Source organism: Coregonus lavaretus (assembly GCF_964263955.1).
Source record: "Coregonus lavaretus genome assembly, chromosome: 3".
Taxonomy (NCBI): domain Eukaryota; kingdom Metazoa; phylum Chordata; class Actinopteri; order Salmoniformes; family Salmonidae; genus Coregonus; species Coregonus lavaretus.
Window position 1 is genome coordinate 74,008,004 of NC_139990.1, and position 18,532 is coordinate 74,026,535.

The window sequence follows — 18,532 nt, forward strand, 5'->3', positions numbered from 1 at the left end:
GCATTTCAACATCATACATTAAGCCGGTGGTAACTTGTGGAATAGACACTGGCTGGAATGCGGTTTTAACCAATCAGCATCCAGGATTAGACCCACCCGTTGTAGTATAAAAATCAGTTACATACTCTATCTGTAACCTGAGTAGGGACACAAAAGAAGACTGCCATGGGCGTTTATTCTCCAGCAGCTTGGAGACCTCATTCTAAATTTACAGGAACATGAATATCCATTTAACCTGGACAAGAAAAGGTGACAAATGCAAATGCCTGCTACCCCCAGTAGCAAGAACTACACAGCTAAGATATGAAAGTAGCCCAGATATGGAAAACCAGACAATTCATGTTTCTTCACGTATTTCTCCGTACATCCTCCTTAAAAACTCAGTGGGGTCAGCATCTTGTTAATGTCAACCAGGTGAGTGTGTGGGTTCATGAGGGCTTGGTGTGCATGCAATATGTGTTGTCATATGTGTATTTATCAGCTTGTGTACCAGTGGCGGTCGGTGCTGTTTTAAGATTAGTTTTTTTTATGAGCATGGCTTAATTTCTGTTACAGGAGCATGTTGGATGACTGTCATTCATATTCTATTCACCCAGCTCAATGTAACATCCATAGTTTTAGGCTACTACATGATACTCAAATGTTCCCTATACCTATCATGAGGTTGCTACAACCTAGCCTACGAATGAAAGTTGACAATGTAGGTGCAAAGGTTGACAGAAAGAATTGCGTAATCAAGGTGACAGACAGTGACACGTTCAATACCGCCTTGCACACTCTTGCTGTATCTAACTAATCTAGGGTGTAATCATTAGTTCAGTTGCAAATTAGAGTTTCTATTGGACAAATTCAGGTAGGTTTATCCCCATTTCATTCCGTTTGCTTCCATTTAAGAAAGGTTTTTCAACAGAATTGGCGGAATGAAAACACCCCGGATCACCGCAAACACAGTTCACTTTCATAGCAGCCACATACAAACAGCATGATCATTCGCTTGTTGTATAATTCTTCTCGCATCTACATGCTCTCCTCCTCTCACCTTTTCCCTTCGCTTGTGGACTTCAGTGAACAATACAGCAGCTGTCTTTGACCAGGTGAAAAAACATTTCCAAGCCAAACCTTTATACCATAACCAATAACCGTTACACACAGCCTACATTGTCACCATATTAGCTAATGCGTCATAGTCAACATAGCTAGCTATTAGAACTAACACGTTAATAAACTCGCTGCAATCAGGCGGGCCCCGGTGGCAATACATTCATACAACCAAACACTTACCTTGACTTGGAAGATTTCCAGTGTTGGAACATAGCATCTCTGTCTGTTTGAGCAGGGTGGGTAAGTGAAAGTGAAAAAAATAATATATACAGCTGTGGAAAAAATTAAGAGACCAGTGCAATTTTTTCTTAAATCAGCATCTCTACATGTATGACAGCCATTCCATTCCAGCTCTATTCAGTCTATTTCTATCTGCAGCATTCAGAATGTTTCACATCACTGAATACACAGCAAGTCCATCGAGCATTGGGAGACTGGCAGGATATAGGTGTTTTTCATTAAGATTTGTTATGGTGATCACATGGCCTTTAGCGGAGTGACATCATGCTGTAGTAGTTGAAGGGAAACACATGTCACCGCTGAACTGGATGATGGGCCAGACCTGATGGGCCAACTCCAGCTCAGAGACGTCTAGGAGGCGTCTAGGATGGTAGCTTTTCTGATTAACGAATAGGTTTGCCACGGCACCACTTTCTGTCCCCCGCCATTTCATCTGTTTGGGATTTTCACTCTATCCTCAGAATAGTTTGAAAGATGGAGAAAGTGTGGAATACGCAACTTCATTTGGTTTATCTCTGTCTCTTAACTATAAACTCTCCCATCTCTGTAATAAACCAACAGATGCTACCGCTCTCACTCAGTAACCAGACGGTCTGAACAGTTTATGTATGTGTGTGTGTGCACGCACGCGGGTGTGTGCATGCCTGTGTCTATGTGTGTGTGCGTGCGTGCGTGCGTGTGTGTGTGCGCGCGCAGTAGGTGATGTCTTCACGCGCGCGGATGTGTACATGCCTGTGTGTGTCCATCCATCTGTCTGTGTGTGTGTGCATGTGTGTGCGTGCGTGTGTGCAGAAGGTGATCATCTTGGAGAGAGAGAGATAGGACTGCCCACTCCACCTCCCCCCTCCACTCGCTCTCAGAGGGGAGCCGGCACTGAACATTCCTGGCATTGCAGCCTGTTGACAAACAATCCCAACTTGATCCAGTATGCAGGGCCAGCTGAATGGGCGCAGTGTCTGGAGTTTACCCAGCGAGGGGGGCAGAAATCCCATCCCGCACTCCCAAACCAAACACCACGTTTGAAATGCAACTGTCAACTTTGTGCATCTCCCGTCCACTACCACACACACACACACACACAGAAATACAATTATAACACGTTGATAAGAGAGAACTAAGGGAGAAGGCATTAGAACACCTGGCATACCAGATCCACTTAGTCCCAAACTTTAAACTACACCAAAGAAGCCACATTTTCAGTCCAGTCATATATTTTGTAAGGCTTTCACTGAGTTATTGTCTCTCTCTTGAAGCAATAATCCTTCTGTACTCAAACTCATGAACACTGTAATCAAACAACATTTGAGACTTGAGTAGTTTGGCCCCGTTTGATGTTTACTGTTTCTGGGACGGACTCATCCTTTGGGAGCAAATGGTACACTTTACCCAAGAGGAATAAACTGACAGATGTCTGGGTCCATAAATAGCCTGAATAAAAGGATTTCAAAGCACATAATAATGCAATAACATCCACCTTACACTACTATAAAACCACTTTATGAGAACACTTCAGCTCAGCATCATACACTCATGCTCAAATCAAACTATTGCCTGTCAGTGAGCAACACGCATGCATGATTTACACTTATTGTTTGTTCTTTTCTGTTTCACTCCATTGTCTTTGCCCTCTCTTAATGTCCAAAAATGTACTGTTCATCTTGATGTCTTGAGTTCATCATGTGAAGTCTTTGTCAGATTTTCCTAATGATCATAGATGTTTTCACTATTATTTTAGCTGTAGGCCTATATTGTTGAAGACATCAAAATGTTGATGCAAGTTGATGCAAGTTCTCCAGTTGCCTCCCTATGAAACTGAAAAACAGTCTACAGTCGGATCAGGTGATTGGTTAGGACCTCACTTTTCCATGGGTACCCCCTACACAGCCTGGCGTCATGTGGAGCTCGTCTAAGGCCCCTCATTAAAGTCTCCACTTCCTGCATTCCTGGAAGCAGACAAGATATTTGATGGAGAAGGGGTCGTCTTGCTCTTTATCATTGGTGGAGAGGTGCATTGCAGGCCTCTCAGTGGCTGTATCAGGAGACAGGGTTCGTCCCCTGGGGTTGGTGGGTTAGCTGTTTAGATTGTGATTTAATCAGATGTCGGTTTGTTTTCTTAAAGTTTTCCACGTCTGACTCTGAAACCCTTCCCTCACTCCCCCTCACATTCTCTCTCTCTCTCCCACTGTCAGTTTGCAAGCCTTCCGCTCTCTGTCAGGGATGTTGGCTTCCAGAACATTGTCTAGATTAACGAGATCTATTTGTAATGATTCCATTTCTTTGTTTGACATTAATCTTGGATATGCAAAGATATGACCTGATTCTGGATGTTGTGCCACGGTAAAGTACTCTTGAAATGATGATAGTTATTTTCCCAAAATTACATGTTCTTCAAACTGCTCCTCAGGAATCTCAATAATCCATACTGCAGTGTTCAATAATCCAGACACTGGTTCATGATGTGTATGCTTTGGCCAGAGTTCTAGTTTCATCCACAGTCTCTGCTTTTACCCAGAGCAGGTGTAGGCCTGTGTGGGACCACTAGAAGATGTGGAATCAACAACCTGTCTGTTTCGTCCAGTCATGTCAACAGGCATCACATTTACAAGCCGATTTGTGGTCATGGGAAGAGATATTTGCGGGGAGAGGACCATGGGCTAAGTTAGATGCCCAGGCAGGAGAGGAGCAACGGCAACACGGAGGAGGCCGGTCGAGGAGGAAGCCCGAGAAGCAGCCCCAAGAAAAACAATTTGGGGGCACACGGGGTGGTTGGCGGAGCCTAGGGTTAGAGCAGAGCCAACTCCCTGTACTCACGCGAAGAGGCGTATGACTGGGCAAGCTCCGTGTTATGCGGAGCTACGTACTGTGTCGCCAGTGCGCCGGCACAGTCCTGTACGTCCTGTGCTTGCACCACGCACGTGCTGTGCGAAGATGAGCATCCAGCCAGGACGGGGTGTGCCGGCTCAACGCTCCTGGTCTCCAGTACGCCTCCTCGGTCCCGTATATCCTGCGCCAGTTCTACGAACTGTATCGCCAGTGCGCGTGCACATCCCAGTGCATCCTGTGCCAGCACCCCGCACGTGTAGTGCGAAAGTGGGCAGCCAGCCAGGACGGGTTGTGCCAGCTCTCCGCTCTAGACCTCCAGTCCGCCTCCACAGTCCGGCCCGGCCTGTTCCTGCTCCTCGCACCAAGCCGGTGGTGCGCGTCGCCAGCCCGGCCAGGCCTGTTCCTGCTCCTCGCACCAAGCCAGTGGTGCGCGTCGCCAGTCCGGCTCGGCCTGTTCCTGCTCCTCGCACCAAGCCAGTGGTGCGCGTCGCCAACCCGGCCCGGCCTGTTCCTGCTCCTCGCACCAAGCCAGTGGTGCGCGTCGCCAGTCCGGCCCCGCCCGTTCCTGCCCCTCGCACCAAGGTAGTGGTGCGCGTCGTCAGTCCAGCTCGGCCTGTTCCTGCTCCTCGCACCAAGCTAGTGGTGCGCGTCGCCAGCCCGGCCCGGCCCGGCCCATTCCAGTCCCTCGCACTAGTGGTGCGTGTTCCTAGTCCGGTCCGGCCCGTGCCTGCTCCTCGCACCAGATCAGTGGTGTGTTTGTCCAGTCCGGCACGGCCCGTGCCCGTTCCACCGGTGCCTGGCCAGTCCGGCTCAGCCTGTTCCTGCTCCTCGCACCAAGCCAGTGGTGCGCGTCGCCAGCCCGGCCCGGCCTGTTCCTGCTCCTCGCACCAAGCCAGTGGTGCGCGTCGCCAGTCCGGCCCCGCCCGTTCCTGCCCCTCGCACCAAGCCAGTGTTGCGCGTCGCCAGTCCGGCTTGGCCTGTTCCTGCTCCTCGCACCAAGCCAGTGGTGCGCGTCGCCAGCCCGGCCCGGCCCGTTCCTGCCCCTCGCACCAGTGTTGCGTGTTCCTAGTCCGGTCCGGCCCGTGCCTGCTCCTCGCACCAGACCAGTGGTGTGTTTGTCCAGTCCGGCACGGCCCGTGCTCGTTCCACCGGTGCCTGGTCCGGCACCGGTCAGCTGCTCCACTCCGGAGCCAGAGCAGTCCACTCCACCGGTGCCTGATCCAGCTCCGGTCAGCTGCTCCACTCCGGAGCCAGAGCAGTCCACTCCACCGGTGCCTGATCCAGCTCCGGTCAGCTGCGCCACTCCGGAGCCAGAGCAGTCCGCTCCACCGGGGTCAAGTCCAGCTCCGGTCAGCTGCTCCACTCCGGAGCCAGAGCAGTCCGCTCCACCGGTGCCTGATCCAGCTCCGGTCAGCTGCGCCACTCCGGAGCCAGAGCAGTCCGCTCCACCGGGGTCCTGTCCAGCTCCGGTCAGCGGCTCCACTCCGGAGCCAGAGCAGTCCGCTCCACCGGTGCCTGATCCAGCTCCGGTCAGCGGCTCCACTCCGGAGCCAGAGTAGTCCGCTCCACCGGTGCCAGTCCAGCTCCGGTCAGCGGCTCCAGTCCAGACCATGACGTCAGCCCCTCTCCAGGTTCGGGGTCTCCCACACCAGGGTCCAGACAGGGCCTGGTGTATCGTGGGAGGAAGGAGAGGGGGAGTAGCGCGCCGAGGTCCAGACCAGACCAGGGGCGCAACAGGGAGGCGGAGAGTGAGAGGTCGTCACGCCCCGAGCCGGATCCGCCTCCGAGGCGGAATGCCCACCCGGCCCCTATCCTGTTATGTTTATGTTGTGCGGTCGGAGTCCGCACTTTTGGGGGGGGGGGGGGTACTGTCACGCCCTGACTCAGTGGACGCTTAAATGTTGAGTCAGGGTGTGTATATTCTTTGTTGTGCGTTTTCTATGTTTATTATCTAGTATGTGTATTTCTATGTTGGCCGGTGTGGTTCCCAATCAGAGGCAGCTGTCGCTCGTTGTCTCTGATTGGGGACCGTACTTAGGCAGCCTATGGGCACTATTGAGTTGTGGGATCTTGTTCCGTGTAAGGTATGTTGTGTGTGCTACCTTGGACTTCACGTTTCGTTTCGTTTATTGTTTTGTCGAGTGTTTATTGGTTTAATAAACATGTACGTATATCACGCTGCGCCTTGGTCTGACCCGTCATTAAACGAACGTGACATCCCAGGGCTAAGCAAGCAGCATGACGTCCTGTCATACACACACACAGTGTTTGATTTAGGATTGGCAGATCCCATGTCATGATGGATGTGGCTGTATCTCCTAAAAAATTGTTCTTACGTGAACTTATGGTTATTGAGAAATTGTTAAATGGGTCTTTGTTGGCCTCCCGAGTGGATGCAGCGGTCTAAGGCACTGCATGGCAGTGCTAGAGGCGTCACTACAGACCTGGGTTCGACCCATGAGGTGGTGCACAATTGGCCCAGCGTCGTCCGGGTTAGGGGAGGATTTGGCTGGCCGGGATGTCCTTGTCCCATCGTGCTCTAGTGGCGGGCCGGGTGCATGCACGCTGACTTCGGTTGCCAGTTGTACGGTGTTTCCTCTGATACATTGGTGCGGCTAAAAGTAAGGAAAAGTAAATGACCATTTAAAGGGCTTCAACTGTGCTCTTGCTGGATTAGCGACCGGTTGAGCCGGAAATGAGAGTAAGAAGGGATTTACACACTAACACAATTTTGCTCGTTAGTGTAGCCACAGTCAGCAAGTGTAGGTTTACTGGTGTTTGTAGGGGAGAGTGGGGTAAGTTGAGCCAAAGGGGTATGTTGAGCCACCCTTGTTTCTAGGAAACAATACAACAAAATGTATCATTTGACCAAACGTTTTTTTTTTTTATGTAGGGGGTAGATCAGCTTTAATATTGCAGATAGATTGTGTATGAAAATGTATGCACTCACTAACTGTAAGTCGCTCTGGATAAGAGCGTCTGCTAAATGACTAAAATGTAAAAGTTGTGGGTTCTAGCAATGTAATTATCTGCATCCTTTCCAATCCCATATATATTTTTGGGTATATCTATCTTAAATATATTTTCCTTCTTTATTATTTCCCCCCCTCCCCCCCATTTTGGAATAAAGTAATGGACAACAATACTTAGGCTTCTATTTCCAGTTTATACATACTATGTACATTTTACGGACATCATATATTTAACATTAGTTAAGTTATTTTCTTGTTATTTTTTGTCCCACCCATCAGCTACCCTCAACCCCTCCCATCTACCCCTGAACACCATCCTGTTTTGATTTCTATTTGCCATATATTTTTCAATTGTGCTGTTTCACAAAAGTCCTGAACCTTTCTATTCTCATAGTTTCTACAGATTGTAAATTAAAGATAAATGTTTTGCTAAGAGCATTATTATATTATTAATCGATTGACTATGACTTTTCAAATCACCCAGCAGAGCTATTTGTAGAGTTAGCCCCAGGTAAATGTTGCAATTCTTCAGCCATTTCTGAACCTGTGACCAAAAAGTAGCTACATGAATGAATGAAAATTAATTTTATTTTCATGTCAAATCGCCAATTGGCAACCCATCCTTTATGGGATTAATTGACACATAAACAAACATTACAATAATTCACTGTGGTAATTAAATGATAATTCTTCTTCCGGTGTTCTCTGCATTGCGCATCGCATAAAGAGTGAAAAAATAGTAAATAAGGTTATCCAAAACAATAATTATATCCCTAGAGCAGTGAAAGAATATACATACATACATACATACATACACACTGTATATATACACATACATACATACAGAACATATACAGATAAATAAATACAGAAAAAAAGAAACAGAAGGCATTTGGTACATATGTGCAGTACCAAAACAAGTGATCTAATGATTTGACCAAGTACAACACTCACTCCTACAGACAGTGAGTGTTGTACAAAGCAGGCAGATTGGCATTGAGGCATTCAGTTACTGTTCAGTTGAACGTTAGGGATTTTTTCCTCTTTACTCTCATCAGACTGAAACTTTACCAGTTTAAAGTATACATCAATACAATATATTCTTGTATTACAAGTTTTATTTATTTTAAAATTAAAATATGCGAATGAGGCAAAACCTCCTTAAACATGCGCTAATTTGCATATTACGAGAATCCCTTTTTCAACACTTTGCTTCAAGGCAGAATTTTAATTTTAATTTTATTGTGATAAGACACTCATTGGTCAGACTTTTACAGAACAGTTTATCAAAATATTTTCATTTCATGGAATTATAAAAAAAAACTATTCACATGCATGACAGATGCATATTTTGCCTTCGGAAAGTATTCAGACCCCTTGACTTTTTCCACATTTTGTCACGTTACAGCCTTATTGTAAAATTGATTGAATTGTTCCCCCCCCCCTCAATCTACACACAATAGCCCATAAAGCAAAAACAGGTTTGTAGAAATGTTTGCTAATTTATAAAAAATAAAATACGGAAATATTATATTTACATAATTATTCAGACCCTTTACTCAGTACTTTGTTGAAGCACCTTTGGCAGCTATTACAGCATTGATTATTCTTGGGTATGACACTACAAGCTTGGCACACCTGTATTTGGGGAGTTTCTCCCATTCCTCTCTGCAGTTCCTCTCAAGCTCTGTCAGGTTGGATGGGGAGCGTTGCTGCACAGCTATTTTCAGGTCTCTCCAGAGATGTTCGATCGGGTTCAAGTCCGGGCTCTGGCTGGGCCACTCAAGGACATTCAGAGACTTGTCCTGAAGCCACTCCTGCGTTGTCTTGGCTGTGTGCTCAGGGTCGTTGTCCTGTTGGAAGGTGAACCTTCACCCCAGTCTGAGGACCTGAGAGCTCTGGAGCAGGTTTTCATCAAGGACCTCTCTGTACTTTGCTCCATTCATCTTTGCCTCGATCCTGACTAGTCTCCCAGTCCCTGCCACTGAAAAAACATCCCCACAGCATGATGCTGCCACCACCATGCTTCACTGTAGGAATGGTGACAGGTTTCCTCCAGACGTGACGCTTGGCATTCAGGCCAAAGAGTTCAATCTTGGTTTCATCAGACCAGAGAATCTTGTTTCTCATGGTCTGAGAGTCTTTAGGTGCCTTTTGGCAAACTCCAAGTGGGCTGTCATGTGCCTTTTACTGAGGAGTGGCTTCCGTCTGGCCACTTTACCATAAAGGCCTGATTGGTGGAGTGCTGCAGAGATGGTTGTCCTTCTAGAAGGTTCTCCCATCGCCACAGAGGATCTCTAGAGCTCTGTCAGAGTGACCATGGGCTTCTTGGTCACCTCCCTGACCAAGGCCCTTCTCCCCCGATTGCTCAGTTTGGCCGGGCGACTAGCTTTAGGAAGAGTTGGTGGTTCCAAACTTCTTCCATTTAAGAATGATGGAGGCCACTGTGTTCTTGGCTTCAATGCTGCAGACATTTTTTGGTACCCTTCCCCAGATCTGTGCCTCGACACAATGCTGTCTTGGAGCTCTACGGCCAATTCCTTCGACCTCATGACTTGGTTTTTGCTCTGACATGCACTGTCAACTGTAGGACCTTATATAGACAGGTGTGTGCCTTTCCAAATCATGTCCAATCAATTGAATTTACCACAGGTGGACTCCAATTAAGTTGTAGAAACATCTCAAGGATGATCAATGGAAACAGAATGCACCATAGCAAAGGGACTATAAAATACTTATGTAAATAAGGTATTTCTGTTATTTATTATTAATACATTTGTAATAAATTCTAGAAACCTGTTTTCGCTTAGTCATTATGGGGTATTGTGTGTAGATTGCTGAGGATTTTTTATTTTTATTGAATCAATTTTAGAAAAAGGCTGTAACGTAACAAAATGTGGAAAAAGTCAAGGGGTCTGAATACTTTCCAAGGGCACTGTATTTACAGTCAAAACGACACAAGATATAAAAAAAAGCCTCTGTGTCACGACTTCCTCCAAAGCTGCCTCCTCTCCTTGTTCGGGCAGGCCTTCAGTGCCTCGTGGAGTGGGAGGGGTATGGTCCGGAGGAGCGGTGCTGGGTCCCGGTGAGGGATGTCCTCGATCCCTCCCTGTTGCGGGATTTCCACCGTCGCCATCCAGCTCGCCCTGCTCCGCGTCCTCCTGGCCGTCCCAGAGGCCGGTGTCGGCGCGCTGCTGGAGCTGCGCGTCAAGGGGGGGGGGGGGGGGGTACTGCCTCCTCTCCTTGTTCGGGCAGGCTTCGGCGCTCGTCGTCACTGGCCTTCTAGCCACTGCCGCTCCTCATCTCATCATTCCATTTGTTTTGTCTTGTTTTTACACACACCTGGTTCATATCCCCTCATATCCTGTATAATGATTCCCTCTGCCCACCATCTTTGTGTGTGATTGTTCATTGTGGAGGTGACGATAGCTCGGTGGAGCTTTATATATTTGTATCGCCAGGATAGTCACCCGTGTGCTTTGTTTTCTCCAGTGCGCCGTTATGCCGCACTGTGGTGTTTTACGCATTGTTGTGTACCGCTGTATTTGCTGAATAAACCATTTATTCTATGATTTACCCTCCTGCGCCTGACTCCGTCCAAATCACCCGCTACAGAATCACACACCCAACAGCATGGAGTCAGTAGGAGCGGGGAATATGCCGGGAGTCGTTGAGCGGGTCCGGGAGCATTCCAACATGCTAGCCAGCTTGGGAGAAGCGATGGATCGGGTTCTCCAGGTCGTCCAGCGCCTGCAGAGGAGAGGAACCGACCCTGCGGAACCAGCTGAGCGAATGGATCCAGCCACCCACACCCCAGCGCCCAGAGGTATTCACCTGTCTTGACCTAGGGAATACGACGGGACAGCGGCCCGCTGCCAGGGTTTCCTCCTGCAGTTGGACCTCTATTTTTCCACCATCAGCCCGGCTCCATCGGGTCGGGAGAAGGTGCCCGCCCTCGTCTCCTGCCTCTCGGGAAAGCCCTGGAGTGGGCCAACAAGGTCTGAAGTGAAGGAGGAGACGAGGGCGGGACAACTACGGGGAGTTCACTCGCCTCTTCCGGGCAGTCTTCGATCACCCCCCCCCGAAGGAAGAGAGACGGGCGAGCGGCTGGTCCATCTGAGACAGGGGACGAGGACTGTGCAGGACTTTGCCCTGGAGTTTAGAACTCTAGCGTCTGGGTCTGGGTGGAACGAGCGGGCCCTCATCGACGGCTTCCGGTGCAGCCTGCGAGAGGACGTCTGAAAGGAGCTAGCCTGCCAGGGTACCACGTTGACCTTCAACCAACTGGTGGACATGGCCATCCAGTTGGGCAACCTGCTGGCTTCGAGAGGACGTCCTGGAAGGGGCCTGCCGTTTCATCCCCCTCAACACGGATCACGTTCCGATGGAGCTGGGTGGTGCAGCAATCAGGGAGAATGGAGAATGACAGATCCAGTGTCACTCTTGTGGCAAGAGAGGACATACTGCTTCACGCTGTCGTCAGAGTTCTTCTGGGTCTGGAGACGGCAGGCAGGGCACTCTCGCGTCACCCCAGGTAGCGCAAACCCACACTCGTTCAGAGCCCTCTGCTGCGCACTTCACCATCCAAGTCCACTTCCCTGATTACCCGGTTGTTACCCAGTGTAAGGCGCTGGTCGACTCTGGCGCAGCTGGGAACTTTATGGACAGGTCTTTAGCTAATAGTCTATGTATTACACTGGTTCCCCTACCCATTCCATTGCCCATCAAAGCACTTGACAGTCGACCATTAGGGTCAGGTTTTGTTAGGGAGGTTACAGCACCAGTCACGATAATAATGCAGGAGACCCATAGGGAGCAAATCACCTTTTATATTATTGAGTCCCCTGATTTCCCTGTTGTGTTGGGCCTTCCCTGGCTAGCACTACACGATCCCACCTTGTTATGGCCGCAGAGGGTTCTCACGGGGTGGTCGCGAGAGTGTCAGGGTAGGTGTCTAGCTGTTTCCGTTGGTGCAACCATGGTGGAAAGTCCAGACACTACCTCCATCGTGCGCATTCTCCCCGAATACCTCGACTTGGCGCACGCGTTTTCCAAAATGCAGGCGACCAAAATTACCACCCCATCGGGCGGGGGATTGCGCGATAAACCTCATGTTAGACGCTGTGCCTCCCAGGAGTCATGTATATCCCCTGTCGCAGACGGAAACGGAGGATATGGAGACATACAGTTGAAGTCGGAAGTTTACATACACCTTAGCCAAATACATTTAAACTCAGTTTTTCACAGTTCCTGAAATTTAATCCGAGTGAAAATTCCCTTTCTTAGGTCAATTAGGATCACCACTTTATTTTAAGAATGTAAAATGTCAGAATAATAGTAGAGAGTGATTTATTTCAGCTTTTATTTCTTTCATCACATTCCCAGTAGGTCAGAAGTTTACATACACTCAATTAGTATTTGGTAGCATTGCCTTTAAATTGTTTAACTTGGGTGAAATGTTTTGGGTAGCCTTCCACAAGCTTCCCACAATAAATTGGGTGAATTTTGGCCCATTCCTCCTGACAGAGATGGTGTAACTGAGTCAGGTTTGTAGGCCTCCTTGCTCGCACAGGCTTTTTCAGTTCTGCCCACAAATGTTCTATAGGATTGAGGTCAGGGCTTTGTGATGGCCACTCCAACACCTAGACTTTGTTGTCCTTAAGCCAATTTGCCACAACTTTGGAAGTATGCTTGGGGTCATTGTCCATTTGGAAGACCCATTTGCGACCAATCTTTAACTTCCTGAATGATGTCTTGAGATGTTGCTTCAATATATCCACATAATTTTCCTTCCTCATGATGCCATCTATTTTGCGAAGTGCACCAGTCCCTCCTGCAGTAAAGCACCCCCACAGCATGATGCTGCCACCCCCGTGCCTCACGGTTGGGATGGTGTTCTTCGGCTTGCAAGCATCCCCCTTTTTCTTCCAAACATAACAATGGTCATTATGGCCAAACAGTTCTATTTTTGTTTAATCAGACCAGAGGACATTTCTCCAAAAAGTACGATCTTTGTCCCCATGTGCAGTTGCAAACCATAGTCTGGCCTTTTTTATGGCGGTTTTGGAGCAGTGGCTTCTTCCTTGCTGAGCGGCCTTTCAGGTTATGTCGATATAGGACTTGTTTTACTGTGGATATAGATACTTTTGTACCTGTTTCCTCCAGCATCTTCACAAGGTCCTTTGCTGTTGTTCTGGGATTGATTTGCACTTTTGGCACCAAAGTACGTTAATCTCTAGGAGACAGAAAGCGTCTCCTTCCTGAGCGGTATGACGGCTGCGTGGTCCCATGGTGTTTATACTTGCGTACTATTGTTTGTACAGATGAACGTGGTACCTTCAGGCATTTGGAAATTGCTCCCAAGGATGAACCAGACTTGTGGAGGTCTACAATTTTTTTTCTGAGGTCTTGGCTGATTTCTTTGGATTTTCCCATTATGTCAAGCAAAGAGGCACTGAGTTTGAAGGTAGGCCTTGAAATACATCCACAGGTACACCTCCAATTGACTCAAATGATGTCAATTAGCCTATCAGAAGCTTCTAAAGCCATGCCATCATTTTCTGGAATTTCCAAGCTGTTTAAAGGCACAGTCAACTTAGTGTATGTAAACTTCTGACCCACTGGAATTGTGATACAGTGAATTATAAGTGAAATAATCTGTCTGTAAACAATTGTTGGAAAAATTACTTGTGTCATGCACAAAGTAGATGTCCTAACCGACTTGCCAAAACTATAGTTTGTTAACAAGACATTTGTGGAGTGGTTGAAAAACAAGTTTTAATGACTCCAACCTAAGTGTATGTAAACTTCCGACTTCAACTGTAAGTCTCAGAGTCCCTGGCCAGGGGTTCATACGGCCCTCCACTTCGCCCGCCTCCTCAAGTTTCTGTTTTGTGAAGAAGAAAGACGGAGGTCTGCGCCTTTGCATTGTTTACCGGGCACTTAGTCAAACTACCATTCGCTATATTTACCCTCTACCCCTCATCTCCTCTGTTATCGAATCAATACATGGGGCGCGCTTCTTCACGAAATTAGATCTCAGGAGTGGGTACAACCTGGTGCGTGTCCGGAAAGGGGACGAGTGGAAGACAGCCTTTAGCACAACCACGGGGCATTATGAATACCTGATGATGCCCTACGGGTTGATGAATGCTCCATCAGTCTTCCAGTCCTTTGTGAACGAGGTGTTTCGGGACATGCTTGGTCGCGGTGTGGTGGTATACATCGATGACATTCTGGTGTATTCCGCTACGCATGCCGAGCATGTGTCCCTGGTTCGCAGAGTGCTGGGCCGACTGTTGGAGCATGACCTCTATGCCAAGGCAGAAAAGTGTATGTTCTTCCAACAGTCCGTCTCCTTCCTCGGATACCACATCACTACCTCAGGTATGGAGATTGAGAGAGACCGCATTTCAGCCGTGCGTAATTGGCCAACTCAAACCACGGTGAAGGAGGTGCAGCGCTTCATTGGCTTTGCCAATTACTATCGGAGGTTTTTCCGGGGATTGGCAAGGTCGCAGCTCCCATCACCTCTCTGTTGAAGGGTGGGCCGTCCCGGCTCCGCTGGTCTGCTGAGGCTGACAGGGCTTTCAGTAACATGTTCACCTCAGCCCCGGTACTGGCCCATCCCGATCCATCATTGCCATTCGTAGTGGAGGTGGACGCGTCCGAGGTAGGGGTAGGCGCTGTCCTATCCCAACACTAGGGCACACCACCCAAGCTCCGCCCCTGTGCCTTCTTCTCTAAGAAGCTCAGCCCTGAAGAGCAGAACTACGACGTTGGTGATCGGGAGCTGTTGGCTTTTGTCAGAGCCCTGACCGCGTGGAGGCACTGGCTCGAGGGGGCGAAACACCCTTTCCTCGTCTGGACTGACCACCGTAACCTGGAGTACATCCGGGCAGCGAGGAGGCAGCGAGGAGGATGAACCCTCTCCAGGCAAGGTGGGCCTTGTTCTTCACCCGGTTTTACTTCACGCTGTCCTACATACCAGGCACAAAGAACGTGAAGGCAGACGCACTGTCACAGCTGTATGACACAGAGGAGAGGCCCACAGACAACACCCCCATACTCCCAGCCTCCTGCATTGTGGCGCCGGTAGTGTGGGCAGTGGACACGGACATCTCCACCTCAGTACCCAGCTGGGCTGCGGTACGTGCCGTCTATTGTCCATGATCTTCTTATTTATTGGGCACACACGTCCCCCTCCTCTTGTCACCCAGGCATCAGCCGTACAGTGCGCTGTCTGAATGGCAAGTACTGGTGGCCTACCTTGGCTAAGGATGTGAGGGTGTATGTCTCCTCCTGCTCGGTGTGCGCCCAGAGTAAGGCACCTAGGCACCTTCCAGCAGGTAAGTTACATCCCTTACCAGTTCCACAACGGCCATGGTCCCACTTATCAAATGACTTCGTAACTGATCTCCACCTCTCTCAGGGTAACACCACCATCCTGGTCATTGTGGACCGCTTTTCTAAAGCCTCTCTCTGGTCTTCCCACTGACCTGCAAACTGCGGAAGCCCTGTTTACTCACGTCTTCCGGCACTACGGGGTGCCAGAGGACAGAGTGTCTGACCGGGGTCCCCAGTTTACGTCCAGTGTCTGGAAGGTGTTCATGGAACGTCTAGGGGTCTCGGTCAGCCTGACCTCTGGGTTTCATCCCAAATCTAATGGGCAGGTGGAATGGGTGAATCAGGATGTGGGTAGGTTCCTGCAGTCCTACTGCCAGGACCAGCCAGGGGAGTGATCGGTGTTCTTGCCATGGGCTGAATATGCCCAGAACTCTCTCAGCCACTCCTCCACTAACCTATCTCCATTTCAATGTGTTTTAGGTTATCAGCCAGTCCTGGCACTGTGGCATCAGAGCCAGACCAAAGCTCCTGCGGTGGATGACTGGTTTCGGCGTGCGGAGGAGATGTGGAACGCTGCCCATGTTCACCTCCAGCCCGCCGTGCATCACCAGAAGGCCAACGCTGACCGCCACCGCAGTGAGGCCCCAGGCTTTGTACCGGGTGATCGGGTCTGGCTCTCGACCCGGAACCTGCCCCTCCGCCTGCCCTGCCGGAAGCTGAGCCCGAGGTTTGTGGGGCCGTTCAAAGTCCTGAGGAGAGTAAACAAGGTTACGTACAGGTTACTACTCCCTCCTGATTACCGTATTAACCCCTCGTTTCACGTGTCTCTCCTCAGGCCGGTGGTGGCTGGTCCACTCCAGGGGTCTGAGGTGCGGGAGGTCCCTCCGCCCCCTCTGGACATCGAGGGGGCCCCGGTGTACTCCGTCCGTTCCATCCTGGATTTGAGACGTCGGGTTGGGGGCCTTCAGTACCTCGTGGAGTGGGAGGGGTAATGTCCGGAGGAGCGGTGCTGGGTCCCGGTGAGGGATGGCCTCGATCCCTCCCTGTTGCGGGATTTCCACCATCGCCATCCAGCTCGCCCTGCTCCGCGTCCTCCTGGGGGGGGGGTACTGTCACGACTTCCTCCGAAGCTGCCTCCTCTCCTTGTTCGAGCAGGCTTTGGCACTCGTCATCATTCCATTTGTTTTGTCTTGTTTTTACACACACCTGGTTCATATCCCCTCATCAGTACCTGTATAAGTATTTCCTCTGCCCCCCATGTCTTTGTGTGTGATTGTTCATTGTGGAGGTGACGATAGCTCGGTGGAGCTTTATATATTTTTATCGCCGGGATATTCACCCATGTGTTTTGTTTTGCATTGCTGCGTACCGCTGTATTTGCCGAATAAACAATTTATTCTGTGAAATACCCTCCTGCGCCTGACTCCGTCCAAATCACCCTCTACACTCTGTATTAGTCTGACTATAAGACCTAAGAACCTGTGTGTGGAATAATGTGAATGTATGTCCTTTGAAGAATGAGAAAAATGTACTGGCGCACGGGGAACATGTCATTTTGAGAAAATGGCCGATAAAGATAGGCTAATGCAATTAAAATGTACTTTCCATAAATATGAATATTTATGTCACATTAATTAATCTCTTATTCATATCACTTCTAAACTGACAAATCAATATTGAATATACCTTTTACAAATACATCAGCACGTTTAATACATTTGTTTCAAGCAATAGAGAATATGCTTTGTTGGGCAAATATGGCGTTTTCGGCAAATTCGCCCATCACTTTGCTCAATTTGTCACATACAAGGCTTTTTGTATGGCTGTTGAAATGTGCAGAACATTAGTCAGCTATGCCTGCGCCATATGTACGGCCCTCTTTGAGTTGTTGCTGGTGCCACTTTACTTTCTTGACTGTGTCATGTGACCTGCACCTACGCTTGGCACACTCCATTGAAGCAGCATCAGCTCTCACAACACGCCTCGCATCCTCCTCTCTGATTGCTTCCAGTGTGGCATCAGAGCCAGACCAAAGCAGTGGCTCCCTCATTGAAAGTAACGTGGCTACTGCCATACTGGCTGCTGCGTCAATGCGGCTTTTGCCCACAAAGACAGTTTTGGGGCATCGCGACCATATTACAGTTCAGACATTCATTTGCATTCTGGGTTTCTCCATGCTACATTATTTTGAGGAGGTTATCATTTGACATCCTATGATATACAGGTACCATTTTCTGTGCAACCTCTCTATTAAAAAAAATGTATGGCCTTCAAGGTTTTTGTGACTGGGTGGATCTTCATTATTTTCTAGGGCTCGCTGGTACCAGCACCAATGCACACACCTATCCCGTAGTTGGAAGTGAATCCTCTCTTGTGCCAAGTGCCATCAAAGGATATATGAATGTCTATGATCTCATCCTCCTTCAGCAACTCTGCTATGTCTGGGTCTATATCTGCATATGCTCTTCTAATTAGCTTTGTTTCACTCTCCATTGACTCTAGCCCTCTCTGAATCTCTGCATCTAAAGTGCTTATGTCTGTCGACATTTCAGTCATACTGCAGGACTAAATATCAGCATGTTACCGTATGTAAATATTAGCATATCAGCATGTATTTACTTTATGTAAAGCTAATTTCTCAGTAATCACAGTAGGCTACAGCACTATTACATTTACATTTTAGTCATTTAGCAGACGCTCTTATCCAGAGCGACTTACAGTTAGTGAGTGCATACATTATTTTTATTTTTCATACTGGCCCCCCGTGGGAATCGAACCCACAACCCTGGCGTTGCAAACACCATGCTCTACCAACTGAGCTACATCCCTGCCAGCCATTCCCTCCGCTACCCTGGACGACGCTGGGCCAATTGTGCGCCGCCCCATGGGTCTCCCGGTCGCGGCCGGCTACGACAGAGCCTGGATTCGAACCAGGATCTCTAGTGGCGCATCCCTATGACACTGTAGACCTATTTGACAGTCTCATTGTATAGTTATGTTTTCCTATCACTCTGTTTATTCACTCTGAATACATTTGCTGGAGCAAGGAA

The 18,532-nt window shown here is 48.8% G+C and overlaps 2 protein-coding genes across 5 annotated transcripts in view; both read left to right on the plus strand.

The window, feature by feature from the left end:
- The first annotated feature begins 214 nt into the window (after window positions 1-214).
- Window positions 215-18,532, plus strand: part of LOC311127073 (transcription elongation factor A protein 3-like) — an 86,358-nt gene continuing 68,040 nt past the window's right edge. For all 4 annotated transcript variants that reach the window (XM_084158822.1, XM_084158827.1, XM_084158832.1 and 1 more), the window contains exon 1: window positions 215-414. In XM_084158822.1, the coding sequence (XP_084014948.1) occupies window positions 304-414 (111 nt within the window). In that variant the 5' untranslated portion in view covers window positions 215-303. The remainder of the gene's footprint in view (window positions 415-18,532) is intronic.
- Window positions 10,929-16,523, plus strand: LOC311119189 (uncharacterized protein; the record flags this gene model as incomplete). Its single annotated transcript, XM_084157719.1, has 3 exons — window positions 10,929-10,962; window positions 15,963-16,209; window positions 16,318-16,523. The coding sequence occupies 3 exons, from the start codon at window positions 10,929-10,931 to the stop codon at window positions 16,472-16,474; spliced, it is 438 nt and encodes a 145-aa protein (XP_084013845.1). The 3' UTR covers window positions 16,475-16,523.